The 16,363-nt window shown below is 37.7% G+C and overlaps 1 protein-coding gene across 1 annotated transcript; it reads right to left on the bottom strand.

Moving 5' to 3' along the window:
• Nucleotides 1–402: 402 nt before the first annotated feature.
• On the bottom strand, nucleotides 403–16,155 carry LOC121976959 (anthranilate phosphoribosyltransferase-like). The gene is made up of 10 exons (XM_042529401.1): nucleotides 15,679–16,155; nucleotides 12,987–13,466; nucleotides 12,748–12,905; nucleotides 12,542–12,625; nucleotides 12,411–12,463; nucleotides 11,239–11,320; nucleotides 10,572–10,679; nucleotides 1,574–1,697; nucleotides 1,348–1,433; nucleotides 403–995 (listed from the first exon to the last, which is right to left on the bottom strand). Exons 1-10 carry the CDS (start codon nucleotides 16,025–16,027, stop codon nucleotides 774–776), a joined length of 1,746 nt encoding a protein of 581 aa, XP_042385335.1. The 5' UTR covers nucleotides 16,028–16,155; the 3' UTR covers nucleotides 403–773.
• Between the last annotated feature and the right edge of the window lie 208 nt (nucleotides 16,156–16,363).

A 16,363-nucleotide genomic window follows, 5' to 3' on the forward strand; every position in this document is an offset into this window, starting at 1 on the left:
ATCGTATAAGAAGACTGCGGCGTATCTGCTGCAGGCAAACTTTGTGATGATGATGATCAAACAGAGCAGGAGGGCAGCATCTTCGTGCTCTGGGGATGCAATCAATCTACTTGATATTGACACAGAACACAGTTAGCGAATAAACACACTTATCCAGAGTTAAATAACACTACAATTAGAAAAAATATTTCATTAAAATCACAATCCGAAGTTAAGTCGAGTAGGTTATTCTGCACCTTATTAAGTTTATTTCTAATTTCTAGTGCTAGAAATCATGCATACAAAAATAAAGATCACAAATATATATTTTATTAGTGAAAATATTAGAAATGTTATTAGTGAGATTCTACTGAGGACCAAAATTTACTTTGTGGAAATTAAGGACTGTGATTAGCAAGTAAATTCCTCGAAAAAGATATAATTCACAGGAAATTGAAAAACTCGTACAACTAATTAATTCACTGCATTTCAGCAGATATTGCTTTAGCACATGAATCACCTCGTAAAACAGGTTTCTTAATTTCTCTGGCCTTGTCAGATAGCAAATCAGTGTTATTCTCACTGTCTCTCTCATTCAAAAGAACAAAGGGAGCCGAAGAAGGGAAAGACATCAAAATAATTTTACAAGCATTTCATCAACTTGCATCTTCTGGGGACCTTCGAGAATTTAGCAGAGCAGTGACGGGACAAGCTTCAACTTGTTTCATTCTTTACCAATGCACATTTCAGCTACAGATTGTGAGGTGATCTCAGTTTAACTGATCTTGGTGAAACTACAACACTTTGGTCGACGACTGTATGTAGCTCATGAGCCGCTTCAGCGCTTTACCACTATCAATGGCTTCTCTAGCCCTGTCAAGTGCAGTTATAACGTCCTCAGCGCCGGCGCAACCCATCAAATGATCGACCATTCCTGCATTAAGAACAATCCTGTCGTACGCCGGTCCTTTCTCACCTTTTAGAGCTGCCAGACCCAACTCGATATTCTTCCGAACCTGACACAGAAAGCTAAAGATATTGATGCACTGACAGAAATGCAAGTTATCAAGCAAACCCTTCATCAGATGTATACTGTGCACCAGCTTAAATTTAACTCTGAAATTCGTCATTATTGATAATCCCATTACTATAATAAACAAAACTTGATAATAATGAAACCAAGAGATTATTTGTAACTAAATTAGGTAGGAAGTTGTCCAAGATATTCTAAAGTTTGTAAGATATGTCGAAGGAAAGGACCGATTCCACTGATTAATCAGTAGAATGGGTGGACACCAGTTTCTCTAATCAAGTGAGAAGCATATCAATCCAAATGTATTGGAAGAATAAATGGAGGTAAGTGGCTACCGATCTATCAGTTCTTGGAGTATCCGTTGGTTCAAAACCATAATCTTCTGCATTGACATCAATACTAAAGCTTTCACGAGAAATTCCTGGAGAAAAGGAGGGCAAATTTATTTAACTTTGATACACCATACAATTTTCAGCTGCAACCAAACATGTTTGCTAAAATTCCAGAATTGGGTAAAAGAATCTGAATAGACCAAAACAAATAAATTGAAAAGGCTGATACCATCAATGTCGGTGAGAACATCCAATCGTGGTGAGCGGAAACCTGAACAGTGATTCACTGGAAGACCTTTTGAAGCATTAGCAGCTCTTGATTTTGTTGTCATTGAAAGTGCACCTTCTTCTCCCTACAGCAGAATATATAGAACAGTTTTTAAATGAGATACAATTGAAACTCACCTCAGTTAACATGGGGATTATAGATTATGTTTTGACATAAGAAGTCAAATAAATTAACAAAGCTTACCGTTAGTCACATGTCACGCCAAACAATACTCGAAATTGATGGTGACGTAAATCAAATTTAATCATTTGATGAGATGATATATGTTAACTGAGATAAAAAGAATTTATCTACGTCATTGCATAGTGAGGTATTATTTATATACAAATCAGAGATTTATTTTAAGAAATTATAATTAAGTTAATTGATAATTAACTTAATCGACAGATATATATTAACTAATATATACACAAAGATATATATATATATATATATACTCCCCCTTAAGTTTGAACATAGATATTAATCATACCCAACTTGTTACAAAGATAATCAATCCAAACCGGATTTAAAGTTTTTGTGAAGATGTCTCCGAGAGTTGTTCTTTAGTCTTCACATATCTCGTAGAAATATTTTCTCATGAACAAAATGACAATCAATTTCAACGTGTTTAGTTTGCTCATGAAAGACTGGATTCGATGCACGAAAGAGAGCAACTTGGTTATCACATCACAGTTTAGCTCGTACTGAAATTTTAAATTCTATGTCAATCAAAAGTTGATATATCCACATTATCTCATACACAGACCGTGCCATAGCTTTATATTCTGACTTTGCACTCAACCGTGACACAATATTTAACTTCGTACCCTTCCATGAGACTAAATTTCCTCCAATAAAGATATAATAATCTAAAATATGAGTGTGCCCATGATTTCATATACGATACCCCATTCACGTGCTCCCTTTAAGTAATACAAAATTTACTCTAACACTGCCCAATGATAAATGGTTGGAGATGAACTAAGTAACAATATTAACCGAATATGTAATATCTGGACGAGTCACAGTAAGGTAATTCAACTTCTCAACTGACCTTCGATATTTCTTAGGATGTTCAAATAGTTCTCCATCTCTTGAGAGGTGTATGTTATGAGTCAGGAGCACTACATGACTTTTCTCACAATTTGCTTGTCTCAGTTAATAAGTCGAGGGCATATTTTCTTGGAGATAGAAGTACACCTTTTTTACTCCTCGTAACTTCAACACCTAAGAAATATTTTAGCACCCATAAGTCTTTTGTATTAAACTAAGTATGAATGAAAGATTAAGTGATGAGATTCCCACAGTATCACTTCGAGTGATAATAATATCATCCACATATACAACTAATAGAATGATACTAGCTCCTGCTTGTAGAACATAGAATGATTAGACTTGCTTTTCATCATACCAAACTTTTTAACAACCTGATTAAATTTTTCAAGCCAAGCACGACAAACTTGCCTTGACAACCCCTGAACAACAAAACCAGGAGGTTGCTCCGTATACACCTTTTTGTTAGTACCCCAAGATAGTTTTGATGTGATCAACCAAGTCAGGTTAGGTCCTGTTGGTTTTTAACCCCTGTGTCTAAGTGTGCAGGAACTTAGGAGCACAGGAAGTCGAGCGAAAGACGCGGCTAGCGAGAAGGACAACACGGGAGAGAGCCGATGGGCTCGGTACGTCCGAGGGACGAGATGTTGCAAAAGAATACGCGAGCAGATGAGAAGAAGACGCGTGACATTTCCGAGGGACGCGAAGCAAGAGCGGAAGATTGCTCGAAGGCCGGAAAATGGGTTTGGGTGAGTCCTATTCCGGATAACCGAAATCACCCAAGTAAGCGGAGCCGGAGATGGAGTGGAAGACCCGGACTCAAGCGAGTGGAGCCAGAGCAAGAACCCGGACTAAACAAGTTAACATAAGGTTAACCTTGGTCCGAGCGCTCGGATGATCCAGGCGCTTGGACCATGAAAATTATCCATATCGCGTCAAATGCGATCCGTTGCGACTGGGATAAAATTTTATCCCCTCCAGGACCCCGACCAAGGCTATAAATACAACCCTGGTCCCAAAAGTTTAGACAAAACACTTGTAAACAATTTCCTTTGTCTAACTTTGCATTTTGAGTGCTTTAATTGCTATAAGAGGCTTCTCCGCCTAAAGGAGACTTTGATAGTGAGCTTTAACTTCCTTGGATTAACAACTTCCTCTTCTTTCTAGTTTCTTATTTAATTTATGCAAGTGTGAGTTTAATATAAAGTTATAAAGTTAGAGGAAGGTTCGTTTTCCTTTACAGGACTATTCACCCTCCTCTAGCCGGCCGCCAAGGGAACTACAAGTGGTATCAGAGCGGGTTCGCTTCAAGAGGACTAACTGCCGAACGAAGCACACGAGATGGCCGGACCAAGCATCAACCCACTGAAATTCGAGGGGGAATTCGCGAGTTAGAAGATGGAGGTATTTTTTAAAACAGATTTTGAATTATTAATAATTATGAAATATGGTTTTGTAGCCCCGAAAGATAAAAAAGAATATCAATGGACGAAGTAGCAAGCTAACTTCGTGGTAAACGGTAAAACAGAGTTTAATTTGCTTAGCGTTTTACCACCTCAAAAAGTCAATGGTATCGGAGCCAAGGAGCTCTGGGAGAAATTCCTGGAACTATACGAAGGGACCTCGGAGGCAAAACTAGCGAGACGTGACCTGCTCCGGAACCAGATCAGCAACCTCCAGTTAGAAGAAGGTGAAGTAGTCACACACCTCCACTCAAGAATCAAGGAATTCATCACCGGACTCACGAATCTTGAAGAAAAGGTAAGCAACCGAGATTCGCTAAGGTACGCGCTTAACGCAAGAACTACTGAATGGACATCAATAGTATATGCTTATTATATATCTAAGGATCTAGAATCAAGTACTTTAGAAGAAATGTTTTCAACTTTTGAAGTCCATGAAACGAGATGTGCAGATCTGAAGGAGTCAAAGCACAATATTGCCTTAAAGGCAAAGATAGACGAACGAGATTCTGAATCTTCTCTCGAGGACGATGAAATGACATTATGGTAAGTAGATTTAAAAAATTATTTAAACTTAAAAGATTTAATCAAGTGCAGGGTACAAAAAGAAAAAGAAAGATAAGATGCTACCACTGCAATGAAGAAGGGCACGTGAAAGACAACTGCTCTAAATTGAAGAGCAAGGACAAAGAACAGAATAAGAAGTCAGCCCATACCAAGCATAATCTAAAGGCGATATGAGACGAAACGTCGTCCGAGTCAGAGATCGAAGCCCTCATCGGACTTGCGCTAGTGGCAAGTCACCAAGAAGACGAAGACGAAACAAGTTCGTCCGAAATGAGCATCGAGAGCATCGATAAAGGAGGAGCGACATCAAAAGAAAGCAACACTTCAGGGGGCTTTAGATTGCGGGATCGACAAGATAAATCAAGTACGGTTTCTCTCTCTTGACAAGTAATTTCAGTTTATAAAACTATTATTGAAAAATTACTGTAAGTTAGAAAAAGAAAATAAAGAGTTAAAATCAACCTTAGCTCTATCTTGTCGATTAGAAGATCTCAACAAGATTAAAACTGAAAATAAACAACTAAAAATAGAAATAGAAGATCTTGAGAAATTAAAAATTGAGAATACAAATTTAAAGGATCAAATAGAAAACTTAAAAAATTCTGCATGTTTAAATTTATCTGCTTTAACTTTCAGGAACTATAAAGGATTAAATTGACAATTTAGATATTACAAGGGGAAAATTAGAAAATTATCTAGAAAATATATTCGTCAGAAATTTTTAATTAACTCATTAGGAAGGAATCTATATTGGGTTCCAAAAACATGCTTAAGTTAATTATTTTTTTTTTCGACTTTCAAAGAGAAAGTTAAATATTTAATTTCTTTAAAAGACTTTGTCTAGAAAGTGATTATTGTTCCAATATCCAAGAAGGCCTAGTGCCTTGCCACAGCATAGAAGCCAATTACTGAAATAAAATGTTTAATTGACTAACTGTGAAACATTTAATCAGTTTAATTTATGCTTTAAATAGTTTGTCAAAATTTATATTAGAAAAATTCTAATCATTAAAATTCATTTAACAAAAATCATATTTGTTAGACTTATTTTAGAAAATTTATTTTTTTATATCTAAACAATTCTTCAGAATTTTTTTTAACCGTTGGAAAATTTTCTATGAATTAATTATTCAAATATAAATTTTTAAATTTTTTTTCTGATTTCCCTTAAACTTTAATTTTAGTTTTTCCAAAGTCACTTTAAAAGTACCCTATTTAATGTGATCAAAGGGAAAAAGGGAAGATTAAGTCTAGGAGGAGAGTAATTTAATTTTTTTTACATATTATTGAGTTCCAAATTTATTACCTTGTTACTATTTCTTTATGTTTGTTTACCCTAACTTAACTTGGGTTGCTCACATAAAAAGAGAGAGATTGTTAGTACCCCAAGGTAGTTTTGATGTGATCAACTAAGTCAAATTAAGTCCTGTTGATTTTTAACCCCTGTGTCTAAGTGTGTTGGAACTTAGGAGCATAGGAAATCGAGCGAAAGACGCGACTAGCGAGAAGGACGGCATGACAGATAGTCGACGGGCGCGGTACGTCCGAGGGATGAGGTGCTGCGGAAAAGTACGCGGGCGGACGGGAAGGAGGCGCACGACGTTTCTAAGGGACGAGAAGCCGAAATGGAAGATTGCTCGAAGACCGAAAAATGAGTTCGGGTGAGCCCTATTCCGGATGGCCGAAATCACCCAAGCAAGCGGAGCCGGAGCGGAAGACCCGGACTCAAGCGAGCGGAGCCGGAACAAGAACTCAGACCAAACAAGTTAACATAAAGTTAACCTTGGTTCGAGTGCTCGAACGGTCCGGACGCTCGAACGGTCCGGGCGCCCGGACCATGAAAATTATCCATATCGCGTCAAACGTGATTCGTTGCGACGGGGATAACATTTTATCCCCCTCCAGCCTGGAACCCTTCTAGGCGCCCCGACCAGAGCTATAAATACAATCCTGGTCCCAGAAGCTTAGACAGAACACTTGTAAACAATTTCCTTTGTCTAGCTTTGCATTTTGAGTGCTTTAACTACTGCAAGAGGTTTCTCCGCCTAAAGGAGACTTTGATAGTGAGCTTCAACTTTCTTGGATTAACAACCTCCCTGGTTGTAATCAAGTAAACCTCGTTGTGCCACTTCTTTCTAGTTTCTTATTTAATTTATGCAAGTGTTAGTTTAATATAAAGCTAAAGTTAGAGGAAGGTTTGTATTCCTTTGCAAGGCTATTCACCCCCCTCTAACCGGCCGCCAAGGGACCTTCATTTTTGAAGATCACCATGAAGAAAAGCATTCTTGATATCAAGTTGATGTAAAGGCCAATGATGAGTAGTAACCATTAAAATAAACAATTAAACATATATCATCTTTGAAAAGTGTCAGAATAATCTACCCTATAGGTTTGAGCATAGCCTTTAACGACGAGACAGACTTTTAATCCGTCAACTAACCCATCCGGATTGACTTTAACTGCAAATACTCATTTGCATCCAATAGCCCGTTTCCCTAAAAGTAGTAGACCAAGTCCCAAGTGCTTCAGCTAAAGCATTCATCTCCTTAATCATTGTATCTTTCCAACCAGGATGAGATATAGCCTCACGAACAATTTTAGGAATAAAGATAGAGTCAAGTGAAAAGCTATTATAAAAAACAAAAGAAGTAGGATAAGTGCACTGACGTTTACCTTTATGTAACAGGAAGATTATCACTCGAGACTAGATCTGGATCTAATGACGAAGTAGTAGGTGCAAGACATCAATCAGTAGGTTGACGCTTGAAAAAGACTTGAATAATAGGTGTCAACATGAATCAGTAGACTGACACTTGGAAAAGACTTGAATAATAGTTGGCTTGATAGGAGTCGATTCCGAGACGACTACAGAGGATGTGATAGAATATACCAACAAATTGTTGGTCCCGTTAGGCCGGCAAGAGGGGGTGAATTGCCTGAACCCAAAGTTTAAAAAAAATATCTCTTGCTTTGCTTAGCAAGGATGCATAATTAATTTAAACAAAAATGAATTGCAAAAAATGAACAACTAAGGACGGAAAGTAAGAAGGCTAGAACTACTTAATTACAACCTAGATGGTTGTTAATCCAAAGCGCTAAAAAGCTCTGTTAGTGCAGTGAGCACTAGACGATCGAACCTATGTTTTGATAATGACAAAGGATTCAAAGTTAAGTTGTCTTGTTATCTAACAAATGTGATTGAGCTTGCAGGAAAGTCCTAAGTGTTCTTAGGCAAAAGCCCTAGTGGATACTAGGCAGATGAAAAACCCTAGGGGGAGGTAACCCTAAATCCTAGGGGGAAGTAACCCTAAATCCTAGGGGGTGGTAATCCTAGGTTATGGAAAACCTTAGGGGAGGTAACCCTAGGTCCTAGGGGTGGTAACCCTAGGTAGAAAGTCTTGGCGGGTCGTGAACTTTGGGTGAAATCCTAGAGTCGAGGATTCTAAGTGAAAATCTTGATGGCCGCGGACGAGGTGAAAGTCTGGATGGGTCATAGAGCGAACGTCCAGCATGAAGACTTGAAGTCTCGGGTGCTGAGCAAAAATCCAGACGGTCTGGAGGGTCTAGCAATAGGTAAACTCTCCTGAGAGGAGTAGGTGAGGACGAGCTCCCCAAAGAGGAAACAGTAGGCGTCGGTTCGACCTAGGGTTTTCGGAGGAAATCGGAAAGTCAGAACTGGACAGTCCGAAGACTGTCAAAAGTCATATATTGCTTTACTATTATTTGCTATTTGTCTAACTCTGTTTTGCAGGGAAACTAATAATTGTGAAAGGTTAATTTTGGCCTTGATCGGTCGACCGAACCGGAGATCGGTCGACTGAACCTCCAAGCAAACAGATTAGATTTTCAGCGAACTGATCGGGTTCAACCAAGGGATCGGCTGACCAAACCTGGGGTTCAATCGACCGAACAGTGGATAGGCATTGGCGTGGTCAAGCCGAGTTGATCGGACCAGATGAGCTGGGGATCGGTCGATCGATCCCGTCATTCGGTCGATCGAACGAAGACTTCTATCCGAAGCAGCAAAACCTGGATGAGAAGATCAGTCGACTGATAAGAGTCGGGTCAAACCTGATCCTGAGATCAATGGGTCTGGATCAGGTCTGAGGTGGCTATAAATCTCAGCCAACACTTTGAGACAACCGAATTCAAAACTACTTATGCTCTATGTGCTGCTCCAAAGCGCTTTGACAACGTGCAACTACTGCTCCAACAATCGACGAACTTTTAGTTACTTTTTTATTGTTGGTAACACAGTCTCTTTTCATTGTTTTAATACGTGTACTTGTATATCTGTAAAGCCTTTACGAATTGATAGTGGATTGCCCAACGTAAGCGATCAACAATCGCGAGCCTTGGAGTAGAAGTCATCATAGGCTCCGAACCAAGTAAAACCAAATGTGTCAACTTGGCATTTGTTTTACTTGTTCTTTATTCCGCTGCGTTATTCTGTATTTTTCGAAACGAGTGAAAAAGCCACGAGTATTATTCAACCCCCCTCTAGCACGTCATGGATCCTACAAGCTCTACTAGAAATACTCATTCGTTGAATGCGAAATAGCCTCTTACAGACATTGACAACTCAAGAAAAAGACTAGGAATGATTACAATAGTAGTTGTTCAAGTTATTGTTAATTTTCTATCTCAAGGAGTCTTTTTATAGTCTCTGGAAAAATTTATCTGTAGCTCGGAGGCGCTTCAAGTAGGTTCAAGGCGCTTTCAATAGATCAAGTTTTATCTACCAAAGATAAAACTTTATCTTTGGCTAACGAGTATTGAAGGCGCCTTCGCACTGTTCATGCGAGGCGCCCTTAAGTACACTGGAGGCGCCTTAGGTCCCGTATACAGCAACTTCACTACTGAAGCTCGAGGCACCTTCAAAGTCATTGGAGGCGCCTTGAGACTATTCATCCAAATAGTCTTTTCTCCCTGCTCGCTTGGGTGATGCTCCGACTGTCTGGAATTGAGCTCACCCGAACCCAACTTCAACTTTCTCCTCAAGCAGTCTTTCGCTCCGGCTTCTCGGCCTTAGAAGCATTGCGCGCTTCCTTCTCGTCCACCGTACTCTTCCGCAACACCTCATACCTCGAACGCACCAGCCAGTCGACTTCTTTCCCGTGTCATCATTCTCGCTAGTTGCGTCTTCCGCTCAACTTCTTGTGCTCCTAAGTTCCTGCACACTTAGACACAAGACATCAAACACACACAGGACTTAACTTAACTCGGTTGACCATGTTAAAACTACCTTGGAGTACTTACACAAATAATCCTCCACCCTTTGACGAGTTTGAATAGGTGACGATGAGAAATAAGGTGTGTCTTCCATGAAGGTAACATCAATTGAGACAAGCTATTTGTAATACTGGACAATAACACCTATAACCTTTCTGAATACGAGAATAACAAAAGAAGATACACTTCAAATCCTTGGGATCTAATTTAGTAACATGATATAATTAGGCTAATTGATAATTAGCATAATTGACAATTAGCCTAATTGACATACATATATTAACTAATATATATTGATATTATGGTAACGAATATATATAGATATGGTATCTAATATATATATAGATAATAATATAGAAATACTACAAATGAGAAAATATGTTGGAATGGTATGAACATGTTGAAAGTCACCAATCAATTCTTTAGCTAGAAAAGCCAAATCAATTATAATAGAAGGTGCAAGGGGTAGAATAAGATTAAAGGAAACATGGTCAATGTGTATATATATATATATATATATATAAGCTCAATGGAGTGATAAAATTCATGTAGTTGACTCCAAATAATTAGCACAAACGCTTGGTAAAAGAGCATAGCAATAAGCAACATTTGTAGTCTTGAATGGAAGAGAAGCTGCCCACCTTTATAACCAAACCAGAATGCACTCTCCTTCTCTTCATAAGCATCAACATTGAATTTTCATAACCTCCATGATAGAATCCAGAAACAATAGCTTCTCTTCCCTTTGCCTAACAAAACAAACATATCTGGTTAAGTTGCTATACATGAATACTAATTTTCAAGCCCACAATAATGAGAAAAGTTCATGCCAGAAGGTCACCAAATTGCACTAACTCTTAAATTTATGTACTTAAAGAAAGGAAATTAAATAAGCACCATTATAAAACATTTTAATTATCAGAAAATCATCTTGTACTGCAGCAGGATTTTCATTGTATAATGGGCATTCAGAAACAAAGCATTTTACAAGGTCAAGCAAACTCAGGGATCCAAAATTTATTAACGGTACTATGGTACTATTACATGAAAGCTTCTAATTCCATACCTAATAATAATTTGTCAGATTTTCTTATTATAATAATGGGGAAAATGCATGGCATACTCATTTAACAACGTACAGAACAATCACACGAAACTATATTTATCTATTGGTGAGTTATGAATGAAATACGAGTGATAAACAAATTATACTGGACCATTTGATAATGCCAACCCTATAATATGATATGCATAAAATAACAGTATAATAGGAAATCTACCAGGTGATATGCACAAGTTTCAACTCACCCTAACAAACTGTTGCACTTTCTCTGTGGTTGCCAAGGGGGGACGTTTCTTAATATGCTCCCTTAGGCCAATTAGAGAATATCTGCAACATAACCATCAGCATGAAGATTGGTGTCTAGATTATCTGGTTTCAGAAACAGCTAAGTCACAGATCACATCATCTGATTTCCATGTTTATCTAAAGTGAATGCCAGGTAATAAAAGAACATGGTCTGGCCATTTTCAAAGTTGAAAGTAATAAACTATTAACAATAACAATCATTTAACAGAACATACTAGTCTAAGGATGCAAAAATGCATGTTGACATTCACAGAGCAAGCTCATTAATAACTAAACAAATCAACTTTCTTTTAGACAGATATAAAGCAATGGGAATACACAATCAAAGAGTGTTAATCAAAGATGAGATATAAAGAGATAATAAAAGAGAACTCAGAATTCATTTATTTCAAGTTTCCAACAATACCATGATAATAGAATTAATAGGACAAAATGTTCCTCAGCAGTAGGCACAATCATATCAAGCAAGTTTAACATTAACTTTGCAGAAGGTTTATTCATAATAAAAGCAGTGTCGTTTCCTTGCAATTTCTTCATGAATATTTCAAGGGTAATCTAATAGGAAAAAAAAATCAGATTTTGAGTGTGGATAGTATGAAATTAACAAGTTAGATAAAGCTGATTAAACTGAGTTTTTGCTAAACCGGCTTCAATTAATATAATTAAAAATCAACTGCTTATCCATGAACTGCACTGCACATTAAAATATGTAAGCATATGATTCTACATACTTTGATTTACATGACTTGGAATGAAAGACTTGTTAAATACAAATTTCCTCCTCCCACATGAATCAATTAAATAGATGCAACCTGGCTACATGATAAGAAGTAGTGGAATATTCATCAGCACGAAGGCGAAATAGAATTCCTAACATTTGCAAGCTTAATTTGTCCATCAGAAGGTCTGATGATATATAATAATTTCATATTCATACTCTTCTACTACAGCTAATTGAATCCTTATTCAGAGATTCTATGACAAATATCAGTAGCAATTACCAATTGAACCATGTTGAATAAGGTCCTCAATAGGTAGACTTACCTAAAAGTTTATGAAAAACTTTGAACATTCCAATGAATTGTGTGAAGGAAATAAAATGCATCCTTACAGTGATGGCTGAACTTCTTTCTGATTTACATAAGCGAAGCCAACATTTTCATCCTGAAAGATCCACATGATATAACACTAAACTCCCCCCAAAAATACAATGACAAGCTGTAAATACAGTTTGAAGCATACTTCCAGTAGTATCTTCGCATGTGCTGGTGACAGATGGGTATTTGCACCCATGAACTTCAGCAATTGCCCTTCTGTTATTCCTCCCTGCAAATCATAATGAACTAAGATCTACAAGCTCAACAGTTCTGGACATCCTAGGTAATATCATATATCAACCTAATTTGATTACAACTCTCTGAAATTGATCGTGTACATAGGACTCTAACCTTAGGTGCCATCCATTGGACACCATGAATGAGAGAAGATTCATCATAGCAAGCTCTAACTGCAGCTACAAACAGCGTACTCTTGAAGAATCGTGTATTTCCATCATAGGGTTCACCATAGTGAGTCAAGGAATTAACATCAGCAATAGGAAGTGGCCCTGATCGATCATACAGAAATTGGTAGCAGAAAATTATTTAAGAACTTGAATTTTAGTTGGATGCACAAAGGAAAGCCTTACCTAGTTCACCATCAAATGCTAGACAGTATGCTTTAAGCTCACGGTCTGTTTCTCTGTTCATCCTCTGCCCTATAAGAAAAGCAGCAAGCAGTGACTCATTCACACTTGAAGACCCAACATCATCCGAGTTCAGTGGAAGAACGTCCCTTAGAACACCTTGAACCTCTTCATAGCCTAAATGACCACCTGCTAGAACCTCCCTTAACGCACCCACAAGTCTCATCTCAGCAATTCCATCACCACCATAATTTGGGCCTATTGAACAACCAGATCCCATAATTGTGCCCTCTGGATCAGCTATGAAGATTATGTCTTGTGGAAGAACATGCAAAAGGCGTGGCCAAAAGAAATCCATTGCACGCCTTTCACCCTCACTCCACTGTGTGTGTTCAGGAAAAGAGTTTGCCCTTATTGTCATTCCAGCAAAAAAAGCACCAAGTTGTGCTTTTGAAACTTCTTCATCCTTGAGTTCTCCCCTAGCTTAAGAAACATGTAATCTTATTAGATAGTAGATTGTGATGAATGGATAGCAATCCTCACTACTATTATGAATCATCATGGAGATCTAGTTACTATTCCTTCATTGCATATTATTCTTTCACCAGCTATTTCTTTATCATATAATGAAGCAAAAGAAGAAAAAAAAGTTGGTGAAGAATATTAAATGGATAGTTAGTAACACCTATTAGTAAACTTATTGAAAAGAGAGTAGCTGGAAAACAAACTGTTGTGTTCAAACCAGCAGCCAACTAGATAACAGAGAGTATGCAAATACTAGAATACAATTTGACTATTTCCTTAAGTCTCTTAGATGTTGCATCTGTTGTAAACTTCACAGATCAATGTCTAATAACCAGATAATTGATATACCACAGGAGACAAGTTATTCTTTTTTCATTTGTTTTGATTGGCCAAGATGAAATGTAATATTTCTTAATTCTTTGAGATTATGTATCTCTCATAAATTTTGAAAGTTCAAAGCGTCCACAACATAGGGTAAATCAACTTGTGAAAAAGGGAGTGTGGCCTCAATGCTATATAGCATTGAACTTAATCATGGATCATGCAAATGGAAGAAGAGAATATTTCCAATTGATTTAATATTTCTTGAAGAGGGCATTTACTTTAAAAATAAAGGAGAGAGAAGAAATTGAACAATTGAAATGAGTTCCACAACATTCTTTGCCAATAGGAAAGTGTTGAGGAGAAAATTAAGGATGTGGACAAGGTAGTTTTATTGCTTTACATTTTGCCAGAGTGCTAGAATCACTTGGTTACCACTTTTCTTCCTAGCAAACATAATTCTATTGATTATGATTCATTTGGCAGTGCTTTACTAGCAAATAACTTCAACAAAGGTTTTTTGGTGGGAATTCTAGTATTGCAAAAATGGAGACTCACATGGCAACAGGAAAAACTTATGAGCATGGTGGCAAGAAGAAGAGCTTATGAACTGGAAGACTTTTGGACTACTCACATCGCCGCCCAAAATCCAACAAACATGAGGTAAGAAGAACGGTAACAATGCTTGGTTTTGTTGGCAAAAGTAGCCACTTGAAGAAGAATTGTTGGAAAAGGAAATATATACATTCTGTAAAGAAAGATAGCGACAACAATGAGAATCCTAATGAAGACAACCAAGTTGAGGTGATGATTACATCAAAGCTAATGATGGATGAGGTGATTACATCAAAGTTAATGATGGATGAGTGTTAGTAGTAGGCTATAATGCATATTATCAAGATTGTATGCTTGACACCAGTGCCACCATTCATATGTCCTTTCAAATCATTGTTTACCCCATATGAACCATACAGCAGCATAGTGAAGATAAGCAACAATTCAAGTAGTATAACACTTGGCATTGGTTTGGTTAGTTTCAAGATGTCTAATGAAGCTATGAGAACTCTTGAAAATGTGAGACATATTTCGAATATATCCCAAAGTTTGATCTCTTTGCCTATTTTAGAATATGAAGTATACAAGTTCATGGGTTATGATGGCATTCTCAAAGTATCAAAAAGTACTATTATTGCTATTAAAAGTATTTGTGCTGGATTATTTTATAAATTATAGAGAAATTCTATTATTGGTGATATTTCTTATGTTGTTATCAATATGTCTGAAACTTTCCAGCAGTAGGCAACGCCATTCATGGGTATTGAAGGAGGTAAACCCTCCTTTCAAAAAAAAAAAGAAAAAAAAAGGAGCTGCTTCACATCCGGAAACTACAGCAGGAATAATCAGATCAAACGGCCATCCTTAAGCAGCTACCGACTCAGGCTCGAGAGGGCCAAACACCAATAAGCAGCAGTTCAGAGTTGGAGAGGGTTCTAGTAACTATGGTATCAAAGGCTTGAGCATGAGTGACTAATGGATAGAGGTATTGATGAAGAAAAAGCTTATTCTTTCAGTTGACCTAAGCTTGTCCAAGAGATTTTGTAAGCATTGTTACTATGGGAAACAGCATAAACGAGTCCACAAAGATGGAATCATACAAACAAGAGGTAATCTCACTGCATTCACCAAGACAACTAAACAATAGTTTTTCATAGATACAGTAGCTAATCGAGAAAGGGAATAATCAGCAATGAATACCGAGTTAATTTCAAAAGGAAGGCAAAATAATAGGATGCTATCTTCACTTCGACTCAAATTTACTGATACCGAACTAGACAATTAAAGCAATCACCTGACTTAAGTATTGTGTCGAGAACCTTGAATGCCTGTTCTTCTGATAGTGGTCTCGTCTGCTCCGGCCCAGTGCACACCCGCGCCTGAGCTTCCAGCACCGTCTGATTGGGTTTAGGAATCTCGTTCGGCCGGTAGGAAGACGAGATCGACGGGTTAGAGTGTCCATATACGAGATGCTCGACCTCATCAATTGCAGCATCGGATCGAACGAAGAGGCGTCCGACTGCGTGCTTCCGGCGCAGGCAAGGAACCTGATTGCTCGAGCTCAGGAATCTGGATGGGATCTGAGAAGGTAATCGAGAAAAACTAAGTTTAGGGTGTGGGGAAGCGTTGATAAGGGAGTTCATGGCGTTCGTCGTCGGGGCCAAGGATGGAAGAAAGAAAGAGGAAGAGAGAGTAGACCGGCCGCTTCGATGTTACACGGGAAACGCGTACGGATATATTTTGGGATGGGGCGGAGGAAGGTTTATAGACGGAAGGGGAATGGAAATGGAGGGCAGGAGGAGGGAAAGTAAATTATTTAGGAAAGTTAATTAACATAGTTTGAAGTATATCTATTATAAAAGTACTCTCAATTTAAAAATTTGTTGATGGATGATTCATATCTGAATTTGTTGATGGATGATTCATATCTAAATAAGGATGAGAGATATAGAAAAAAAAATTATTAAAATTTTTAGTAA

Source organism: Zingiber officinale, chromosome 4B (assembly GCF_018446385.1).
Source record: "Zingiber officinale cultivar Zhangliang chromosome 4B, Zo_v1.1, whole genome shotgun sequence".
Taxonomy (NCBI): domain Eukaryota; kingdom Viridiplantae; phylum Streptophyta; class Magnoliopsida; order Zingiberales; family Zingiberaceae; genus Zingiber; species Zingiber officinale.